The following is a 22,951-nucleotide window of genomic DNA, read 5'->3' as shown; positions in this document are numbered from 1 at the left end:
AAACTGGTGATTGCCAGGGGCAGGGGATGAGCAAAATGAGGGTAGGGCAGTTGGAGGTACAGGCTTCTAGTTATAGAAGGAATAAGTCTATGAGGAGAAAAGGTGCAGCATAGGGAACCTAGTCAGTGGGATTGTAAGAGAGTTGCATGGTGACAGATGTTAACTACACTTAAAACTATAAAATGAAACAAGATACATTATAAACTTAACATAATTAAAACTGTGTGGTATTGACACATGACTAGATAAATGATTAGAACAGGATAAAAAGCACAGAAATAAACCCAAATACATACCAAAAATATGTATCGTAAAGATGACTTTTCAAGTCTGTGGGGAGAAAATGCACAATTTCATAAATAGTGTGGGACAGTAAAGTGCAGTCCTTACCTCACAACCTAGGTCCATGTAAATTAAATTTGAAATGGAATATTTAAGTATAAAAAAGTGAAACAATAAAATTAATAGATGAAATGATGAAAGAATTTGACTCAGAAACCACAAAAGGGAAGATTGATAAATCTGTATAAAAAATCAGCATTTAGAAATTGCTGAATGGAAAAAAGTAGAAAGTAGAAGTAAAGTGAAAAAAAATGACAAGCAGAGCAAAAATATTTTTGTACTAAACATAAAAACTAATACTCCAGCTTTCAAAGTGGGTAGATGAAATTAATAGACAATTCATAGAAAACAAAATGCAAATGGTTCTTAAATGTATGAAAAGCCTAAACTTAACCAAGCAATAAAAGAGAATTATACTAAGAGAAATTCAGATTAAAACTAATCTTAGGGGTGCCTGGATAGCTCAGTTGGTTAAGCATCTGACACTTAATATCAGCTCAGGTCTTGTTCTCAGGGCTGTGAGTTCAAGCCCCGTGTTGGGCTCCATACTTGGTGTGGAGCTTACTTTAAAAAAAAAAAAAAAAAAAACTATTCTTAGATATGCCTTTTCACCCTCCCACCAAATTGGCGGATATCAAAAAGTTTCGTTCCACCCATGTTGTCAAGTTAATTGCCGAAGAGACATTGTAATATTTTGCTAGGAGTATGAACTGATCCTTTTGGAGAGGTCAGTCTGTCAGTATTGATCAGAACTGCAATGCCCAGGGGACCCTGAAATTCTGCTTCTTGAAATTTATCCTACGTATAAGTATATATGTGTGAAATAGCATATATTCAGAATCAATCACTGAGACATTTTTGGTAACAGGAAAAGGTTGGAAATCACTTAAATGTCTGTCGAAAGGAGACTGGCTATACAGTTTATATATGGCTGTTAAAAAGAATGAAGTAACTGTTTCTGCACTGAAAAAAAATTACCTCCAAGACACGTTAGGAGAAAAAAAGCAGATCCGAAGAGCGTGTTCAGTGTGCCCCCATTTGTTTGTCCTGGGGACAGCAGGGTTGGGTAGGGGATGGATATTTACTTGTGTGTGAAGCATCCCTGGAAGGAAGCAGGAGAATCCGATAACATGAGTGGCCTCTGGAGAGTGAAACTAGGTGCCTAGAGATTGGAAGAAATGATAGAGGTTTCTCCCTATAAACCCTCCCATATCTTTTTGACTTTTGAACCACGTAGATCCATCAGTACAACTTGCTGGTTATTTAAAGTAAACTCACATTAGGTGCCAGGTGCCAGGTGTCAGGATAGGGCAGCGGAAGCCACTCCAGAATGTTACCAGAAGAACCAGGTTCTAATTCTTACTCCTTTGCTAAGTGGCTGGCCAGCCAGCTTCCAGCAAGCAGCACCCCGCGCCTCCCATCCCCACCCACAACTGCACAGCACCAAGCCTGGCAAGGTCAAAGCTGCTGGCTTCCAGCTTCGGCGTCCAGAGATTTAGAAACTGTAGTTTTCTTTTCCTTACACATTTCTTAAGTCATCTCTCTGCCTCCTCCTCTCCTCTGCAGCTCATCAAAAGCTCAGAGGAAAAGACAGACAATTGAAGAAAATAAAATTGCGAAGATGACTTTTATAGGGCTCCTGTTGAATCATTGTGTATTCCACCTCCAAAGCTGAAAATGATGAGTTTAATATCACACAGAGCAGTGCATCTTGTGTCTCTCCAAAGACAGCTTATGCTACCCAGAGAGTTGGGAGCTCGGCAAGACATAATTTTTCACTCCAACTCAGAGGCAAATGAAATGACAGTCATCAGGCCCACATTCTAGAAGCAACACAGTTTTCATTTGGTTTTAACTTCGTTTGAAAGTGTCCCAAGGAGGAAGAAGCCTTCTACACACAGTCTCTCTTCCTTTCCCAGAAATGAATGCTCGAAAGGGGATGGAAAGGTGACCAGGGTTTGCCTTGGCCACTTCTAGAGCTGACCCGTTGACGGTTGGAAGTTAACTGTGCCGGCGGTCAGGCGACCTGGGTTTCAGTCTCCGTTTTGCTAGGCTAGATAAGCCTCTCTCAAACTCAGAGCTTCTGTCTCTCTCAGAAAGGATTTTTAGGTATACATTGGGCTGATATATAAGAAAAGAAGGTCAGATTTGAGGAACATTGAAGATTTGGGAGCCAAAAAATTTCCCTGATTCTTGCCAGTCTGTTCTGGTGTCTGGGCAGTCTCTCTGGAGTCACTGGCCCAGTCAATCTGCATGCAGCTCCTAAGCCCCCTTTATGTCCAGCCACAGGCTCTTTACAGCCCTCTCCCTACCTTCAGGGAGCTCGTAGTTTGGAATTTGTGCAAATAATGCCATATCAGGTTAGGGAATCCCTTAAATATGTGTAAGTAGAGAGCAGAGAAAGTCAAAATCATCTTTACAGAGTACAAGGTATAAGGTGTACTATTTTTTCCATGCCCTGTTTATATATTATTGGGGAGCAGGTATGGCTATATGAAATGAGGTTAAATAAAAGAATTAATATGTCACATGTAAAACTCCCAGAGTCGTGCTCGGCATGCATTAAAGTGTGCAATAAATGATAGTAATTATCGCTGCAATATTTGGTTCCCACCGTAACTCTCTGAGGTTGGAAGTAAAATGACCCATTTGCCAAATACGAAAGCTGAGACTCCTTGTAGGGCCATGATCTCCCCTAGACCCCCTCAGCTAGAAATGGCCCGGTTGGGCCCAAACGCTAAGCAGCCCCAATAGAAATACAATTGTGTCATCTGAAGGTACTTCTCATTAATCAGAAAAACAGAGTCGGTTAGTGCCTTTAGTCACAAATGTTATTAACTGCTCTGGGTAAGCAACATTCCCAATACAACCCACCAAAGCCCTCACCCCTTCAGAACTCTGAAGAGGGCTGCTAAAGGTAGTGCTCTCAGCCCCCGGGGGCAGATGGTGTTAGAAGTGAGGAGAAATTGGGGTTCACAAGTCTTAACCCTTCCAATTACATTGCAGAGGTGTGCTAAGTCTGACCCACAGGCGTAGCTCGGGAGGAAGTGTGTGTGTGTATGTTGCACACTGTGTTTAGCATCTGGTCCTTTAAGGCAAGCTCTGTGACCCCAGACTTCTCATTTGTCATCCTTTCTTTCAACAGAAAACAAGCCTGGAGTTTTATATTGACATCCACGCCCATTCCACCATGATGAACGGCTTCATGTATGGCAACATCTTTGAGGATGAGGAACGGTTCCAGAGGCAGGCCATTTTCCCCAAGCTCCTGTGCCAGAATGCCGAGGACTTCTCCTACGTAGGTCAAGAGTTCTTTCTCAGCTGCCCCCACCCAGCTCCCTCCCCTTCCTCTTCACTCAGCTCAGTGGGGTTTACTGTTCTCAGGATGCCAGCTCGGTGCCAGGCCCTGTGGGGGTGATAAAGACAGAGGTGAACAAGCAGTGCCTCACCAGTCAGTGGGGAGAGTCTTGGAAAAGGCAGCATCTGGTCTTTCTGAGGAGCTGGGATTTGTTTCAGTTGAGGTGACCCCCGCTTTCGTAAGATAAGGGACTCACCAAGTACCCACCACACCCTCCTCCTACCCCAAGGGGTCTGGGGTCTACTTTCTCCTCATCCGGCCCTTTTAGTAGGAGCCTCACTCCCTGCTGAAGGGGGACATGCGCCCGCCATGTTCTCCCTCCCTCCGTCCATGACCATTTGTGGGTGTTGATTTCTTCATCAATAATTTGTGGGCGGTCATGTTCTGCCCTGCCCACATCATAGCTTCCTGGGAGGACAGAGGCAGTAACAGGCAGCCGAGGACTCTGCAGACAGTGAAGACCTCAGCAGACCCCAGAGACTGGTTGTTACTCCCCACCTCACACGCGGAGGAAGACTCAGCAGCGAGAATAATTTGTAGCAAAAAGCAGTACTGGAAAACGGCAAGGAGAGAAGATAAGGAAGAGAATCAGCATGGGCTGTGGGGACATGGGAGAGAGTTTTTGTACATTTTCCTTTGTTTTGATACTGAAAGTCCAAGGCCTGTTATTTCCATGTGGCCAGAGGGGGGAGAGTCCCACAAAGGTCATAGCAATTTTTGAAGGTGATGAGCTGAAAACTTCCCTGCCCATTGCTCCAGGCCTGGACATTAGTGGAGATGATGAATTTCTCCACTGAATGAAGCAAGATACACTTTGAATCCCAGAAGTTTTGAATGCCAGGCCGGGAAAGGAACTGGCTCAGTCTCCTCTTTGTATTCAAGAGACACCTATGGCCCAGAGAAATTCAGTATGTGCAGCGAAGTGACTCAGCATTTGGTGGCAGAATCAAAGCAATTTGCATCTCTGGGGTAGAAAGAGCCATGCCTGTTTCTGCAGGAATCTACGGGATGGCCAGTCCCAGGCTTTTTGAAACTGCTGAATTTCAGACTGTGGTCTCCTGGGCCATATTCTCCAGGAGGCCTCAGAGACCCTCACAGGGTTGAGGCTTCCATGACAAACAAAAGGGGCACAGTCAAGGAGCTTTGTTTCTGGCCTTGCCTGTTGATGTTACTGTACTGCAGCCAACTTAAGAGCTCAAGGCCAGGGTTCTCATCCAGTCTCTGTCTCCCTTCTCTGATCCTCCGAACCTGACTCTAAAATAATTTCACTGTATGGACCTCAAGGGTCCTTTCAGATGTGACATTCTAATTTTCTGACCCCTTTCATTACCTCAGAATTCATACGCGCGCGCGCACACACACACACACACACACACGCTTCTCTTTGTTTAAACTTGTCTCTAAATATCTGCCTTGTTTTGCTATTTTCTTTCTCCCTCTTTTCCTTCTTCTCTTATACCCTGCTTCACAAGACACACATTCTCTTATTAAAATCACAGTCTCTTTATTTACTCGGAGCTCCACGGGTGACCACAGAATGCCCCGTTTAACCACAGATGAGTCACCCTCACAATTCTGTGAAAGAAATATTATTATCACCTCCATTTTATAGATGAAGAAACTGAGGCTAAGCCAAACAAGGCAAGTTGCCTAACATCTCCTGCATTTTTAAAAGATTTTATTTATTTATTTATTTAATTATTAGAGAGAGAGCAAGAGCACAAGCAGAGTGAGGGTCAAAGGGAGAAGCAGGCTCCCCACTGAGCAGGGAGCCCAATGTGGGACTTGATCCCAGGACTCTGGGATCATGACCTGAGCTGAAGGCAGATGCTCAATGACTGAGCCACCTGGGTGCCCCCATCTCGCACATTTTTGAACAGAGGCCATGAGATGCCAACCTGCTTGTTCCTGTCCTCTCTCTGTCCACCAGGATAGGTGAGGCCAATACCCTAGCGGAGGAACAGCCATGATCCCTACCCACTGGTGACGTTGGGTGGGAGTTCAGCTGCCCCTCGTGGAGGGGGAGTATGCAAAGGAGGGTTGGGATGTCTGGAGTCACTCGGTCCTCGGTTCATATCTGTGCTGTGTCCCTTGCATGTTCCATCTCTGTGAGCCTCGTTGTGTCTCACCCAGAGGGGCAAAGCGGCAACACCTCCATCAGGGGGTTAGTCTGAAGCATAAAGGAGATGCCATGTGGGAAACAACATTATAAAGTTGAAAGCACTGCCCAAATTTTAACTTTGATTATCATCACAGTATCAACGCTTCTTGTTCTCTGTTTGCTCTCCCTTGCTTCATCCATCCCCATTCAGATTCCCACAAATATTTGTTGCATGGCAGTCACTATCCAAAGTTGGATGCCTTCTTTTAGTTCTGTTTATTTCATCAGTCCCCATAAAAACCCTGTGATGTGTGATTAACATCCCACTTTTCAGAGGAGGAAGCCGAGACCCAGATGTGTTGTAAGACTTGCTTGAATGCCAGTAGCCAGCAGGGGCCCGGTCCTGATTCTCTCCTCCCTGCTTTGTCTTTCCCAGTCCAGCACATCCTTTAACCGGGATGCGGTGAAAGCAGGAACCGGACGTCGCTTCCTCGGGGGGCTTCTGGACCACACTTCCTATTGCTACACCCTGGAGGTCTCCTTCTATAGCTACATCATTGGAGGCACCACGGCCGCGGTGCCCTACACGGAGGAAGCCTGTATCCTTGGCAAGTCCTCGCCTCCCCCCCCCCCGCCCGGGGCCAGCCCGCCCCACCCGGGGCCAGCCCGCATCTAGCGGAGAGTATCCAGGTCTGGTGAGATTTAATGGGCAGATTGGGAATCTGGTCTCCAGCTCGGTGAGGGCTGACCCTCTGGGGTGAGGATGGAGGCTGTTCTGCTGATGGCATCTTTGGATTGTCCTGTTTGGCCCTTGACCTGCTAATGGACACCCCCTCCCCTTTCCACCTGCCTCTGCTATGGCCTTATACTGCTCCCGTCTCTGTCTCCCCTCCATGCCCTCATGACGGAGTGAGTCTTCTGCCATCTAAGATATGTGAGCACACAGTCTGGACGACCGTCCCTTGGGCTGCTGAGGAAGCCCTGAGTGGTCTTGACTCCTTCTAACCTCGAACATGTAAAACTATATTTTCTCTTTTCACCTCCAATCTGTTTACACTCTTGCCCTCTTTCTCTTCTCTCTGCTCACCAGTTTTCATTGTATCCATTTTCCTCTCCTTGTCCTCTCTCCTTCTAGCTCGAGTTTCTGTGGTTTTTTTCCTCCCTACTATGTTCCCTCCCTCTGTCTTCTTCTCTCTGCCCTCCTCTCCTCTCCTTCTCTTCCCATGCCTCTGTCCGCCCTGCCTTCCTTCCCATCCTTTGCACATCTTTCTTTCTAATTTGGCATTTCCTTCACCAAATTGTTTTTCCTCTTGACTTCATGACAACATTTTCTGAAAACCCCTATGCTTGTTATAATGAAATTGCAGGTTATTTCCAGCTTGTTGGACTTTCTGGGGACTACTTTCATCATTCTGGTTTCCTGGGTGTTGGTTTTAATATCAAGGTCACTGCATAAGGATTGTGACAGGTTGTGACAGTTTTTGTGTTCCTTTATCTTTTTGTTTTTGGACTGACCCATTTCTCCTCTCCTAACACTGAGTTTTCTTAGAAAAAGGGTTCTAGTTGACAGAGGAGAAAAGAAAGGGATAATATTAACTCTGTGTATATATATATATAAATCCTCTCTTCCCAAAGTGGAAGTGCTCCTTTTAGCCTTTTTCAACCTTGGGTGAGTGTTTCCAGAGTTTCCAGAGTTCCTGCCATACTCTGTGCAGGAAAATCTCCCTGGTTGGGGTATGGCTCCAGACTAGTCCACCCAGTCAGCAGCAGCCTGGTGGCTCTGGGGGATCCAGTTACCTTGCTGAGTCCATGGGAGGCAGGGCGATGGCGTCAGAAGGAAGGGTGAGCCAAGGATAGGTCAGGTGTTAGAATGGTGCTCCTGATCCTGCAGAACACTGGAAAGATCATGATAAGAACTGAGAGTCCCCCTCCTTCCAGTTGCCAAGCCTAAGATAGTCATCTTAAAATCTGCTTTAATATCTCAAGGCCAAGGGAGGAGGCTCTGTTCTGGGTAGAGGACCCTGGCCAATTGTATGTGCCTTGCTATTCCTCCCTGCCCCTCCCCCACCCCCACACTTGATGTGTAGCCATGACTTCTCCAGGACCTGCTAACTCCTATTATACACAGATAGGTGGCAGTTCACACTGCTCCTGCTTCACTCTCCCCGATCCTGCCTTTCTGAGCATGCGTGACAGAAGGGATCCCACAGATTTATTCGTAGTGAGCGGTAGGTCCCACCCAAGGAGACCTGCACTGAGTCTGTGGTTGATTTCTGATGCCAGAGGTGCTTTCGCAGCACCTCACATGCTTTTGTGTTGGAAGTAAATGCATTGATTTGTAGACTGCCCACCACCCCCGCTTGGCCCAGGCCCAGATTTCCCCCTCAACACCCAGTCCTCATTCATCAAAATAAACTGTCAGTACGTGCCAGGAATTCTATGAGGCACCTGGGGTAAAATACTCAACAACAAACCAAGGTCCCTGACTCCCAGAGCTTTCGGTCTACTCAGGGGGGCTGGAATGACAGTATGGTCTGGGAGGAAGTCCTTCAGACCGGGACTCGGGAGACCTGAACTGCCCCTCAGCAAGTCTTGTGACCTCCCCAAGGTGAGCCAGTCCCCTTCACAGAGGGACCTGAGCCATCGCTCTCCTAATCCCTGCTATGGAAATTAAATCGAGACCGTCACGAAAAATGGGGCATTGAGCAAAGAGCAAATTTTTCATGGAAACAAATCTGGGTTTGAATCCTGGCCTAGCCACTTGCCAGATGTGTCACCTTGGGCAACTTTTGTCATCTGACTGGGCCTCAGTGTCCTCCTCTATAACGGGAGGACATAGCACTAAACCTCACTGAGCTACAAGGAGTTAAAATGAAGTAATGTGTGTGAATCTGCATTGTCAGCTTTCAGTATTCAGTGACTGTCAGTTAAAACATCCAAAAGGCGTGGGCAACTGTGAATGTGGACCTGCATTCGTGTGAAGAAGGGGCTGTTAGAACAAGGGCCGTGGCCATGTCGGTGGGGTTCATGGGACAAAGGATCTCATAGAGTCACCACAACTGAGGGCCTTGGCCTTCCAACACCAAGTGGCTCACAGAGTGGGGTCTTAGGGTTCCCATGGCAGGGTTTGCACGTCTGCCCCCCAGAGTGGCCCTTCTCCCGTCAGGGCACATGGAGGACACATTAGTTATCCAGGGCATGCTGGGGGAGAGTAAGGCCAGGGAAGGGATGAGGGAGGAGGGAATCCTGAGGGATGTTACACTCCAGCCCACAGTAACATCCGCCTCTCCACCCACTAGAACATATGTATATGTCAGCTTAATTGTTCTCCCTGGAACTGCTAATGTTATTGGGGCTTGTTTTCCAACTTTCCTTCTCCACTCCATCAGGGAAATGCAGCAACTGACACAGTCATTGATGCTTCCCCTGCTATGTGACCTTGGGCTGCTTATCTCACCTCTCTGAGCCTATTTCCCCATTCATAAGGCTGAAAGTAGTGATAATACTCTGCAGGGTTCTTGCCAGAGTGAAATGATGCTGTGTGTCTCCAATCCACAGGCATTGCCTGGCACATGATAGGTACTTAACCGATAGATGTTCCTTCTGCCCCCACTTTTCTCACCCCCGTGCAGACTGCATAGCTTTCCTTTTATTGGATGAGTCTTTAACCTGATGATCTGCCTCTGGGGCAAACACTGATTCCACCACCATTACTGGGGAACCTGCCTTCTCTAGCTTCCGTGTCTGAGACTTCTACCTATCAGAGCCATGGTATCACGGGTGGACTTGATGTCTACTGTGGTCCCATCCGGCTCTGATAGTCTAAGATTTTTTTTCTGACTCTGAAATCTGAAATTTTATAATCCCATGCTTAGATAAATTTATGAAATCAAGAATCCATAATTCTGTTGTTTGGCGAGTCTAAAGATGGGGTGATTCCATGAGCATAAGCGTTCAGTCTAATCGGGAAAACCAATACAAAGGTGTCCTGGACAGCCAGTCAGGCAAAGCCCAGAACTACTTTCATTCTTTTAGTTAAGGGAGTCTTAACTCAGGGGCTTCTGCATGGACTTCAAGAAGAGCCTATGAACTGTCCATAGTTTATGCAAAACTGTGAATAAGGATGCATAGTTCATTTTTTAGAAGGAAAAATGCATGACTTTTAACAGAATCTAAAAAGGGGACATCTTCAGAGGCTTCTGCCCTGGCTGATGATGGTCTGCGTCCATGTATCTGATATAGGAGTCCTACGTGTCAGTTCTGCTTTGCATCGTTTTAGCTAAGGGCCTTAACCCAGTTAATTAACCACTCTGAACCTCAGTTTCTTCATCTGTAAAGTAAGGATAATGATTATTTGGTTCACAGGGTTGCTTTGAGCATTACATAGAAGAATGCAGATAAACCACTGGGCACACACTCAGTGCCATTAAACATCCCTCTCCTTTCCTTCCTGTGGTTTGTTGTTTTTGTTGTCATTGTGAAATGATAAATTCTGGAGAATTTTGGACCATTCTTGAGCAAACCCTATTTATAATTTACTAGCCTGCCAAGTAATAGATATGCTCTGTTCAAATGATTAAAAAAAGAAAGAAAGAAAAAAAATAAGAGAAAGTGAGAGAAAGGCTAAACTGGAATCATAAAATAACCCAGAGCTTCTCTGGCCTTTGCTTATGTTCTGGTTACAAGCTCCAGGAAATAGCTCTTCAACATAATGGATGAGGAAAACACTGGGAACAGAGACCTTGGATCCTGAGCAAACTGGTTTACACATAGACTTATAGTTGTGGGCATATTGAAATCAGAAAATGCTGGCTGTGAGAGAAGAGAATGGCTGGTGTGGCCCAGAAAAGATGCATAAATTTAGAATTCAGATAACTGGCTTGGTCTGAATGTATAGCCTACTATGTGCCTTGCACCGGGTTCTCTGAAATATGCATCAGACAGTGGAGATATCATTTATTTACTTGCTCATTGAACACAACTCATTAAATACTAGAAATAGATGGATAAGGCATGGGCCCTGCCTTTAAGGAGGAGATAGTTTGGAAGGAGGGAGAAAAGTAGAGACAGCAGCATCAGAGAGTCAATACTAGGGCAGAGGGGAATTCTGCCAGTCAGAGAAGCATATGGGAGTCAGGTAACCCTGCAGGAGTGGAAGGGAGGTGAGGGAAGAAAGGTTTCCCGGAAGAAGAGAAATTAAGTCTCAGACCTAGAGGATAAAAGGCACACAGGCAGGAGGAGGGGTTGGGGGGACAGCCTTCCTGGCAGATGTAGACATACAGGGGAGAACCTGGATGACAGAGAGAGGACACGTGCATCCAAAATACTGGAGGGTAGTTGGGGCTGTGCCCGAAGCAGCAGGTGATGAAAGAAACATAGGCAGAGTCAATGAAGAAGAGAAGGGGAAAGATTTGGGGACTCTGTAACAGGTCCATTGAACAAGCTGTGCCCACAGGGTGCAATTAGAAAGTATTTTTTGTCCCCCACTGACCCTACAGATAGATGGAGATAGATTACAGATCTAGATCTAGACATATAAAAGCTCTGGCAGGCCCCATGACTTTCTAATATCTCTCAGGAAATTAAAAGTTTTTTAATTAACTCTAGTCACCAAAGAGTCTCAGTTCAGCAATGACTATGTCTGGTCCAGTCAAAGCCATCATGGCTCTTCAAAGTAAAAACCCACCCCGTCCTCCAGCTCAGGCTTGTCTCAAGCTCAAGGGGACTTGTGTTTGCTCAGCTTGTCTTGCAGCACCCCTGCCCCCCAACTTGCTAACCCCAGATGTTCAGCCTTCCAAGGTTGAGCAGGATGAGGGAGAGGAGGAAAGGAGTGGGAAGGTCTTGGGTAACTAGTACTTTCTAGAGATGGCATGAGCAAGCCTTCATAAGCTTCTTCAGGCAAACCTTCGCTGGCCTTAGAGTGCCATGGATATTGGCAAGTCCGTCTGTTCAAGCCAGGTGTTTATTTCCTCAGTCCCTACTGATCTGGTGGTTCACCTCTTTGGATCACTGTACCCCTCCAGTAGCCCTCTTGTCTGAAGGGGAGCTAAAAGTTGCAGAACAGGCTTTCTGGTTTCTGGTCCTGCCTGATTGTTTCATACCTCACTTTGAAATGTAGTAGCTATAGACTTGGGATCTTGGCTAAAACCAAGAGGAAGACAGTTCATTTTAACAGCATGTCTCAGTATCTAACAGTTAGGATTGAGTATTTTTGGTGATTACTTGGGTGTGGGGTTAAAGGATGAAGTCAAGGAACATACCCCATCCTCTTGATTTGGAACAATGTGGCAGATGGTGGGACCAGTCACTTAAATTGGAGAAAAGGATTGGGGCAGGGATATTCTGAGCTGGAGGATGAATCAAGTGTAGGGGGCTCCTGTGGCATGCAAATGAAGAAGTTTAGGAGGCAGATGACTATATGAGCGATGATGACTATATGAGAGAGGTCTGGACTTTGGGCAGAGTCATAGTAGACTTTTCTACAAAGTACTATAAGGTCATAATGAAGGGAATGCACAGTCTTTCGCACTCCCTTGATGAGTTGGTGAAAAGAATGCTGAACGAAGATCCCCATTCCTGTATGGCCCTTTGCCCCTTGCCTCCCTCCTAAAGCTGTGTGACCTTAGTTAAGTCACTTCACCTCTCTGGCTACAGTCTGATACTAGGTAGAACTTCAGGGACTGCCAATGAATGAATGAATGAATGAATGAAGCAGAAGCAGGCCTCGCGAGTATCTGCTAGCTGGCTCCTAATAGGACAACGGATATGATCTGTGTTGCTCAGAGGAATCATCAGAATACATATATGTGTGTATTGGGGTTGTTGGAGGAGGTGTGGTAGGGGAGGCAGGTACTGCCTGGATTTTCTTTCTTGATAAGGAGGCTTCACCTTTTAGACAGAAGAATTAAGAAGCCATCAGGTCTGACCTGTTGGTTGGCATGTACAAATACCTAGGTACTTCCCAGTTCCTGATTGTCATGCCCAGGGTCAAGGCTTGGTTAAAATTCATAAGCAAAAAATGCTTCATTCAGAGGGCTTGGGGAACAGAAGTCTAAACTGGATGGAGGCCTGTGGCTTTCTTTTTCTCCTCCATGCAGTTATGCACTAGAATTTGATTTTTAAAACATGAGCCCTTACTGAATGGCTGAGTGAATGAATGACAGATAGTAAGTAGCAGTAGTAATGGTAAGAATAATAACATTGAGAAGTGCTTCTTGAGACAGGTCAGGATCCCTTCACTGGAGGACTGGCTCACCTCTAATTTACCATGTTGGTTTGGGAAGATCTGTTCCCCATTCTGGATTCAGATTTTCCTGTCTTCAGTTTAGATGAAATGATATGATTTCTAAATCTTTAGCTAGCTAGATGGATGGATAGATAGTTAGACACAGAAAGAATCATTTGATTTTCGGCCTTTGAAATAAGCACCCCCATTTTACAGTAGGGAAACTAAAGCCCAGGAAAGTCAAATAACAGGCCCAGGTTTATTCCCTCAATCCTGCCTGGTGTCCTTGTCTTCCTTTCTTCCCTGCTCTGCGGTTGGCCTAGATTCCCTCCATTTCCTGAAAGACAAAAGCCCTCTCCTGAACCCCACAGAGTTGGGGTGTAGCGGCCAGCCCTGTCCATCTGCTAGCCCCACTCTCCATAACCCTTACCCCTGGCCTTGACCCAGTTATAATCCCTGATCACCCAAATGCCACACAGACCCTTCATCTGTGGTGCCCAAGCTGGGCTGCCTTGCCCTTTACGAGCTCGACTTGGGCTCCGTTGCCTCCTACCTCCACACCAAAACAGGCCTCCTTTCCAGGCCGGGAAAACCAAAATGTCATTACCTTCCCCCAGCCTCCCTCATCCCCACAAATGAGGTTTCTAAGGGTTTTATCTGCTGTTGTCAAGTTTATAGCCATAATTCGAAATGCTGTTAATATTACTGACAGCAGAGAGCTACAAATTACAAAGTTGTAAAGTTTCTTTATGGTGATAACTGTCAGCCTTCACCAGCAGCACTGTGAGGCTCCATGGAAACCAAGTTGATGATAAAGAGAGTTGATATTGTTTCAGGATTATGGCTGTTAGCTGACGGTCAGGAAAAATCCTGGCTAGTTCTTCAGTAATTAGAACCTGTTTGTTTATATTCATGGTCATTTGCACACTTATGTGCACACTTACTTGTGTTCCCATCTTCTTGTTTTGCGGATGTGGGGAGAGCCACCAACATGGAAGAATTTTATCAAAGATCAGTTCAAACCCGTTGCAGACTTGCACCTAACTTTGACCAACTCGAAGGACAAAGAGAGGGACCGTGTGCCACACTGTGGGTGTTTAATAAATAATTGTTGAATGGCTGAATGCCTGGAATACTTGAAGGGCTTAGACAATATTAAGAATAAAGATGTTAAATAATTTCTGCCTTTAGTATAAAATAAAACAAAAGCAGCTTTAGAAGTCCTGATTCGGGGAAATCAGGTTTTCTGTGTAGTAAAATGGTCTAGGCATCTTAATTGACACTATTGAGCTCAATATTAGTCAACAAGGCATATGTAGCAATGGCCACATCCACCATACACTGTCCTGCTGAAATTGATGCTGACTGGTTGCATTAATGGAAGCAGGAGTCAGGAGCAAGGAGGTGCTGCCCTTTCTTTATCCTTCTGTGTCACTGACCGCTGGAGTCCCATGGTTGTTTCTGGCCCCTACTCTATGCAGGACATTGAGAAAATAGTATAAGCCCTCTGAAGCACTAAGATGGGAAAGGAAGAAAAAAACAGGTTGGCCAACTCTCCAGGTTTGCCTGGGACCTAGGGGTTTCCTGAGACAGGGGACTTCCAGTGCTGAAACCAGGATAGTTCTATGCAAACCAGTGTGGTCAGTCACCCTACCCAAAGCTATGACCTGTGAAGAACTTGTCAAGGAATTGGGGATATTTTCCTTTTGGAAGTCTTGATTTGGTCAAATTTCTTTTTTTTTTTCTTCTTCTTTTTTTTTTTTTTTTTTTTTTTTTAGATTTTATTTATTTATTTGACAGAGAGAAAGATCACAAGTAGGCAGAGAGGCAAGCAGAAAGCGGGGGAAGTAGGCTCCCTGCTGAGCAGAGACCCTGATGCGGGGCTCGATCCAAGGACCCTGATATCATGACCTGAGCCGAAGGCAGAGGCTTAACCCACTGAGCCACCCAGGCGCCCCGATTTGGTCAAATTTCTAAAGAGCTGTCATGGAGCAGAGAGAGTCAATCTGTTCTGTGTGGCCCTAGGGGTCAGAACAAGTGCCAGTGGGAGGCAGCTTCATTTGGAACCTCTATGTGGAAGAAGACAGGACCACGCTCACTGAGTGTCTCACAGAACCTGGCCTTGTTTATGGGGATGCAGACTCAAGTGGTCATGACCTCTGCCCAGAGAAGTTCCTGGTATGGTGAGGGAGACAGGCAGGAAAGTGACTACTAGAGCACAGTGCTATGACAGAGGAGGGACACAAGAAGTGGCTAGAAGGAGCATCAGACCCAGCCTTGGGGATGCCAAGGGTAGGAGTAAGTGCAGTGAGAAAGGTACCACACAAGAGCCTCGTGGGCCAGGAGAGTGCTGTGTGCAGGGTCTGGAGCACTGGGAGAGCTGCTTCCCTCCTCTGGATGAGTCCAGGCCTTGGGGTATGAGATAGTAGGGGTGAGAAGCATGGAGGCTAGAGAGGACTGTGAGAACCAGTTGGTGGTTTCAGGCAGAGTGTAATGGTGCATGGGGAAGATGGTGGCTTGGGGCAGCTGGGGATGGAGTGCAACCCAGAGCCTTGTCATCTCCCAACCCTTCAGGTACCACACTCAGCCTGCCTTGGTCCCTCTCTTCTTGTCTGGCTGTGCTCCCTGGGAACTGGCTCTGCAAGTGAGTCAGAGGATCCTCTTCTTCCTAATTCCCTGGGGAACCCAGAGTTCCAGCTTCCCAGATGACCCCATATGACCAGAAGTTTGGGGATATCTCCTGGTAGCATCGTTGTGTAATGGGCAGTGTTCCCAGGTGAGATTCATGATGTGTGGACTTTTGTTAATTAAAAAAAAAATTCTCGGGTTCCCAACAGATTGCCTGGAACATGGTAGACACTCTCTGTCACTGGCCTGCTGTGTGATCTTGAGCAAATCATTGGCTTTCCCTGATCCCACTTTCCCATTGGTGACATTAAGAGTTTGGACAGAGGGCTTCCATCCTCCAAATCTCATTTGAAGAGCCTATTGAACCTGAATCTAACTCATTTATTGAACATCTACTAAGTACTGAACACGGTCATCCCTAGGATTTTATCCAACCTCTGAGGGCATGGGCCATTCTCCGCAGGACCACCGTCCCTCCCTTTCTTCCGGAAAGCCCTGGAACCAGCACCTCAACTCTCACATCCCATGCAGCAGGCTACACTCCCAGCAAGACACACAGCCTGTCTGGGGTTTCTTATCCGTCAATATTTTCCTCAAGATGATAAATGTCCTGCCAATAAGAGGAGGCAGCTGCCAACTCTGTCTGAGACAAGGGCCTTTAGCTGGGGTTGTGGCCGTGCTTGGCTTGTTGATGTGTCTCAAGAGGCAGGAGTTGGCGTCGTGGCTGGGAGGATGAAAGACGGCACTCGCGCGGAGGAGAGTCAGGACCTGCTCTCACTCTAGGCAGATTTGCAGGGAGTCAATGGAGATGCAACAGAAGACAGAGAAGGCTTGGATTTCAGTTCAAAGCAAAATATATTTACGGTATCTACAGAGCTCCTACAGAATGCAAAGCCCTCCAGTGGACTATCAGGAAGTGAACACCACTTACCAGTATATAAGATACATTCAGAATCATCCTCTCGTTTGCTCCCCCACAACAACCCAGAGAGATGAGCATTATCATTTGTATTTTATAAACAAGGAAGGTGCATCTTGACCCCATGCCTACCCAAAGCCACAACCAGTCCCTGACTCCAGAAACCTGCAAAGTGAGAGTCAGATGGAGGAGACCTGTCAGGTGACACAGTCTGTAGGTAGTAGAGCAATGCCCTCCCAGGAGCTTGGGTTTGTGTCTTTTTTTTTTTTTTTTAAAGATTTTATTTATTTCCTTGACAGACGGAGATCACAAGTTGGCAGAGAGAAAGAGGAGGAAGCAGGCTCCCCGATGAGCAGGGAGCATCCTGGGATTATGACCTGAGCAGAAGGCAGAGGCTGTAACCCTCTGAGCCACCCAGGCGCCTGGATTTGTGTCTTTTGATAATCAAATCCAAATCTGATTGCCCCCCTAGAGGACACTTTCTTTAAAGAAACCAGTTGTCTGGCAGAGGAGCCAAGAGTAGCTGAGATGTAACAGATGCCATTGTTCAGTAATAGGATAAAAAGGGGCATGGTCTTTCAAGCCAGGCTGACCTGGGTACAGATCTTGGCTCTGTTATTTGCTAGTTGTGTGACCTTGGACAAGCGACCTTATCTCTCTGAGCCTCACTTTGCCCTTTTATAACAATGATGATTAGGAAACATACCTCATAGGGTTGTTCCAAGTAGATGGAAACATAAAAAAAAAATTCTCGGGTTCCCAACAGATTGCCTGGAACATGGTAGACACTCAATAAATGATAGCTTTATTATTACTATTACCAGTCAAGTACTGACTTGGGTGAGATCTAAGTAATAAGCTTCTGGGCCATCAGGAAAAGATGAAATTGGAGCAGACTGGAGGTTTGATGGAACCTCCCTTGAAGGGTTCTTAAGATTCTTAAGGGATTTCTAAGATTCTTAAACAGCAATCCTCTTAAAAGTGTTTGGAGTTCTCAGCTATCCCTTATGGAATCAGACTCCATTATCTGTGCTCATATGCATAATGCAAAACTTTCACCCAAACAAAGTCACTCATGATCAGGCAGGGCTCCATCTGTCATCAGGTTGGTGACTGGAGCCAAGACTCAGTCTGGGACAAAGCTAGGTCTTTGGTGATGCTGGTATTGAAGAGCTCTGTCATGGTAGAATGTTAGCACACTTGCGTTCTCATCATGGAATGTAAGAACTGGAAAGTACAGTGATTTCTTGTTTCATGTGATGACAGACCCCTGACATTCCATCTCTGTGCCTCAGTTTCCCATTCTTCTTGCTGTACCCACCTTGCGAATGGCTGTGTAGCTCAGCGGCATCATGTGCAAGGAATGGTTTTGAAGATTAGCCTGCCTGTACTCACAGAAGGGGTGATTCTGGGTGAGCGGGGCAGGGGCGGGGGGCCCTGGGTAGAAGCTGGAGGTATGTTGCTCTTCAGGACAGAAAGCTGGGGTAGGGTCAGGGCAGGAGGAAGGCAGGAAGCAGGTGCTGGGCTGGTGTAGAGACAGCCAAGGGAGACCCAAACCAATTCATGGCCTGTCTCGCGTCCACAGGGATGGGCGCAGGGACCTGGCTCCATCATAGAGGTGCTGGTAGCCTCCCAGCCTGAGTAAGAGACTGGCCTCTACTGGCTTTGCGCCTCTTGCTGTCTGCCTGGCAAGGCCCACCAGCTGCAGCTCTGCTGCTGTTGTCTGAGGTTCAAGTGCCCTCTCCTGGCCCCCAGGGTGCATGGCTGCCTGTGAGAGTCTAGCTTCCTCCATACAGATCAGGAGGCTGCCAAGTCCTTTGTCTGGGCTGGGATCTGAGCTCTGAGGGGGCCTGAGCCACCTTGGTGGGGCAGAGTGGGGAGGAGCACATCCCCTTCACTTCCCCCAGACTTCTCTCCCACATGGACAGCCCTCTTCCCCACCCATTTCTTTCTTCTTCCCTGTCTCTCATTCTCCTTTTTTACTATTTCTTTTGGTCTGACTCTCATAGTCATACATACACACAGACACATACGTGTCTCCAGTACGCCCTCCCCTCCCTCCCGCCCTTCCAGACTCCGCTCCGCTCCTTGCCACTTTTCCTTCTTCTCTCCCTCTCCTCCTTAGCTCCCTTCCTCTCTTACGGAAAACAGTGGCAAATAGTGGAAATGTTTTGCACCCAAAGCCGCCTCTGAGCTCAGCATTCTCCATTCATAGGATCTTCAGCAGGTGCTCAGTGCTCTGCTGGGTGCAGGGGCTGAGCCGGGGGCTGCCCAGGGTGGGCCTCAGAATGTCCTCCCCTTCTAGGCTGCTAGCCGCCCCATTTTGTGGGCCGGTCCTTCTGGCTCTTCCCACCCTTTCTTCTCCCGTCCTCCATCTGTCCTCTCTCCCTCCGCTTTCCCCTCTCCTCAGACCTCAGTTCAGATTCAGATTCAAGTGCCATTTGTTGAGCTTTTCAGAGAAGTGGAGACTTGACCTTCACCTTGAAGAAACTGTCTTTCAGGAATCCGTGTTTCTCCCTTCCACCTCCTCCACAGTGAGCAGAGTGTGGCTTCTTGACAAAGTGTGTGATCCGGGCATGTGAACCGAGCTAGGGACAACCAGAGGCTGTGAGAATGTCACGGGGAGTGTCTCTCTGCACAGTGCATCCTGTGGGGAAGGAGCCATCTCCTGAGGCCTCACATGACATCCTGGTGTATGTGTCCACAGGCTAGCTATTTCAATCTGCTTGCTCATTTATTTACCGTTTGTGCTAATTGCAACAAAGGTTGCAACTAATGCCACAATAGAGTACCACAAAGCATTTCCCAGCACTGAGCTCTTAAGGAAACATCTCATCCAGGGACCCATGTTGGGAGGAGTGACCTCCACCTGGCCTTTGAGCCTTCCTTCCCCACGCCAGCACCAGCACTATGACACTGCCCCTCACAGTGCCGCCTGATGAGAGCCAAGGGCCCAGTCCCCAAACATGCTCCAAGCCCACAACTGCCTGACGTCTAGCCAGCTGCTCCATTAACACGGGCTGCATCTCCCACACCATCCTCGGGGAACGTGGGGTCTCTCAACCTAGCTACGGGACAGCCCACCGGTCCAGACTCAGGCAAGTGCCGAGACTGTGGGTATTTGAGCTGCTGTGGTTTAGGGGTCAGGAGCCTACATGGCCTGCAATCAAATCCTCACTCTGGCATTTCTGAGCCCTGTGCAACTTCAGGCAAGTTCAGGCACCTCTCAGGGCCTCAGGCTCCTTATCTGGAGAAAAGAGATAATGGTACAGACGCCCCAGGGTTTGTGTGTGAGATTAAATGAGAAGGTATGTAAGTACTTGCCACCCTGACTGGCTCCTGCTAAGGGAGCTGTGATCACACATTACCATTCTGTGTGATCCCTTCATGGCGATCCGGTAGGTCGGGGGTCTGCTGAGTGGACGTACAAGCTACTCAGATGGAGGGTCTGCTGTCTGGATGGAGCATCACCCACACCATCCATAAACCCAGAAGACTAGTTTTAAAACAAAGGGAATTCTTCCTTTGAGTTCTTTCACAAGGCAACGGTGACTTTGGTCTGCCCCAAATCATTTGCAGTGAGGGCAGACTGGAAAATCCCAAGCTCACTTCCCTTTGGCTAAGCATTTCGGTGAGAATATCTGCAAGTGAGATTCTGGGAGTGGAAAGAGTGGAAAGCATGGGGAGCTACCTGAGTCTTGGAAAGTTAGAAAGCTCTCGAATGAAGGAAAATATCTACGGCTTGCCTGCCCTGTGGTAGACACCGTGCTAAGTGCTTTATTAGCTTATTGGATTCTCACAGCAACCTTATGAAGGAGCTACTCTTCCTGTCTTGCAAGTGAGAAAATGTTGGCTCAAGATATTAAGTCACCAGGGGTCACACAGCTTGGGCAGGGCAGAGCCAGACTCTGAACCCAAGCCGTGTCATCCCGCAGCACCTGTTCTGCCCTTGTGCTCTCAGCCAGACTCCAGAGAGATTTCACCTGCGCCATCCCACCGCACCCCAGCCCTCCCCAGCCCTCCAGCATGCTCTGCTCCTCGGGGGAGGCAGCCCACCACTAAGCCCGGGCAGAACTGACCCCTCTTTCCAGATACGCTGACTCATACCATCTCTCCTCTGGGCTGGCTCTCCACTGAGTGATGGAGAGTTTTCACTTGGCCTAAACTCCTGCATACCTTGGCGCCAGAGAGTAATTGTTGAGGGAAAGTTACTGGGCTCTGCTGAAAGTCATTTTTAGATTCCGGAGCAGGACAAGTAGGAACAATGACATCACATGTGCATGACTAATTCAAAGCACTTTAATCTTCAAAATGTCAAACTTTATGGTCAGTGGCTGTTCCACAGTGAGCGATGGCGCAGTGAATATTAACATACCAGAATGGCAGGGCTTCGAGATGGGGAGTCTTTGTAAGGGCAAACCATCTCCAAAGGGGGCCGCCAGGACTTGCAGGCCAGCTTAGAAGCAGAGTCGGCAGAAACACAATGACACTGTGAATGTCCACCGATGATTAATCTGTTCCAAGTAAATGTGCACATTAGCAGGGATCTCTACCACAACCCTGAAAGATAAGCATTGTGGTCCCCTTGGTGCAGGAAGCAGGGAGAGGACACTGAGGCTCGGAGTAATCAGGGGATTTTTGCAAGGTCATGTAATCAGCAAGGGCTTCTGCTGATTCCCAAACTCAGGTCTCTCAGCCTCCGAAGCCAGCTCTGTCTGCTGCTGCCACAGCAATTGTCTTTTGCCTTCATGGCTTTAAAGTGATTGGAACTCATCCATGTTGGGTCTGTCCATGATCTGAGACAAATCTGGAACAAGTAATATATATAACCTTCGGTCTGTGTCAAGAAACAAGGCCTTTGAAAAGTCCCATTGGGTTCTGGCCTACTGGAAATCAGGGGAGCCAGGCTGGAGTTCAGACTTCCAGACATTTCCTGTGTGATCCAGGGACTTCATTTTCCTTCTCTGGGCTTTCATTTTCTTATCTATAGTGTGCTAGAGGGATTCGTGGAAAAACAAATATTTACCAAGCACCCATTCTGTAGCAGGTCCTATGCTGGGCATTGGGGATCAAGTTGAATAGACATTGATTCGTCACTCAAGGGGACAGTTGAACTAAGGAATATATGATGTCCCTTCCTGTTAGACATTCTCTGAACTCACATTGCAACTATACGTACAGATGATGAGTCAAGGGTATTTGATCCTGTGTCTTAGGGTATTTGATCAGTGTGTCTTAGATCTACTGGAATCTAGACCCAAGGCTTTGAGCTATATCCCAGCAGGTCCAGGGTTAAAGCATGCACAGAGACCAGTGGGTCCAGGTAGAGAGGGTAGAGAGGCAAGTGAGCACACAGAAACCCAAGGGACCCAGACACTGGCCATTCATTTATCCAGTTATCTACTCATTTGTTTGACAAGGAGTTTCTGCACACTCCTTCTGTGTCAGGTACCATACTGGGTGGCTGGGGACACAGAACTGGATCAAGAGAGGCTCCTGCATTCCAAGGTACAATGTGATAGAAACGTTGATGTGCAGATGTTACAATTTATGAATCTTCTAGGCCAACTTCCAGAGACATGACGTGTCATGCTGTGTCAAGAGCTAGGAACATCTAGATCCTCAAGTGCTGGGAATGACAGTGGACGGAGTGTTCTTTCTTGCCGCACTCATGTTGGGTGACTTGCTTTGGTAAAGGTGACACTAACAAAACTGACTTGGGTGGTCTTCAACCTCCCTGTGAAGCTTAGCGTGATCCTGGCTATTGCAGCCATCCACCAGGAAAAGGTATGTCACAGGGACCCCCTGCCACCTCAGGCCAGCCCTAGAAGATCACTGGGGCCCCTCCTGCTGCCTGCAGCCAAGGCAGTCTGGAGCTCTACCTTCAGGTTGGGATGGCCAAGTTCATCCTAGATTAGTCAAATCAGCTACATGCATACCTGGGAGAGAAAGAAGGAAAAATAGATAAAATTATGAGGGAAGGGAGTGAGATAGGAGCTGCCCGGAGGATGGGGGCCTTGTTTTGTGTGCCCTGCTGAGGAGCCTAGTACTAGTCATACTGAGTGGTGATCAGATTTGCAGGATTCTCGCCCCACTGAGGGAGGTAGCAAGCACAAGACGCCCTAGAGCATGGGGGGCCAAATATGATCTCCCCGCTGAGTTTTCCATCAGGTCTACCATGAGGACCAGAGCATCTTCCGTGCTCCCAGCCAAGGAGGAAAGTGCATCACAGAGATTCCTACCCCCCGTGCATAGGTGGGTTGCTGCTATACCAAGGCACTGATACATCAGCCTGCACCAGCCTCTCAAGGCTAGAGGGGCCCAGGCTCTGGTGCCAGTGACCTCCAGCAGAAAGCAACCCCTCCCTTCTCCCTTCAC

At 47.4% G+C, this 22,951-nt stretch overlaps 1 protein-coding gene across 1 annotated transcript in view; it reads left to right on the top strand.

Annotated features, from left to right (window-relative positions):
* Positions 1–22,951, top strand: part of AGBL4 (AGBL carboxypeptidase 4) — a 1,601,862-nt gene that overhangs the window by 1,548,306 nt on the left and 30,605 nt on the right. Inside the window, exons 10-11 of the mRNA XM_045064492.1 lie at positions 3,488–3,640; positions 6,238–6,400. Coding sequence (XP_044920427.1) covers positions 3,488–3,640; positions 6,238–6,400 — 316 coding nt within the window. The remainder of the gene's footprint in view (positions 1–3,487; positions 3,641–6,237; positions 6,401–22,951) is intronic.

This window comes from Mustela putorius, unplaced genomic scaffold, assembly GCF_011764305.1.
Source record: "Mustela putorius furo isolate JIRA1106 unplaced genomic scaffold, ASM1176430v1.1 tig00003853_pilon_pilon_pilon, whole genome shotgun sequence".
NCBI lineage: Eukaryota > Metazoa > Chordata > Mammalia > Carnivora > Mustelidae > Mustela > Mustela putorius.
Note: the sequence above shows the minus strand (reverse complement) of the source record. Positions and strands in the feature narration are given on the sequence as shown.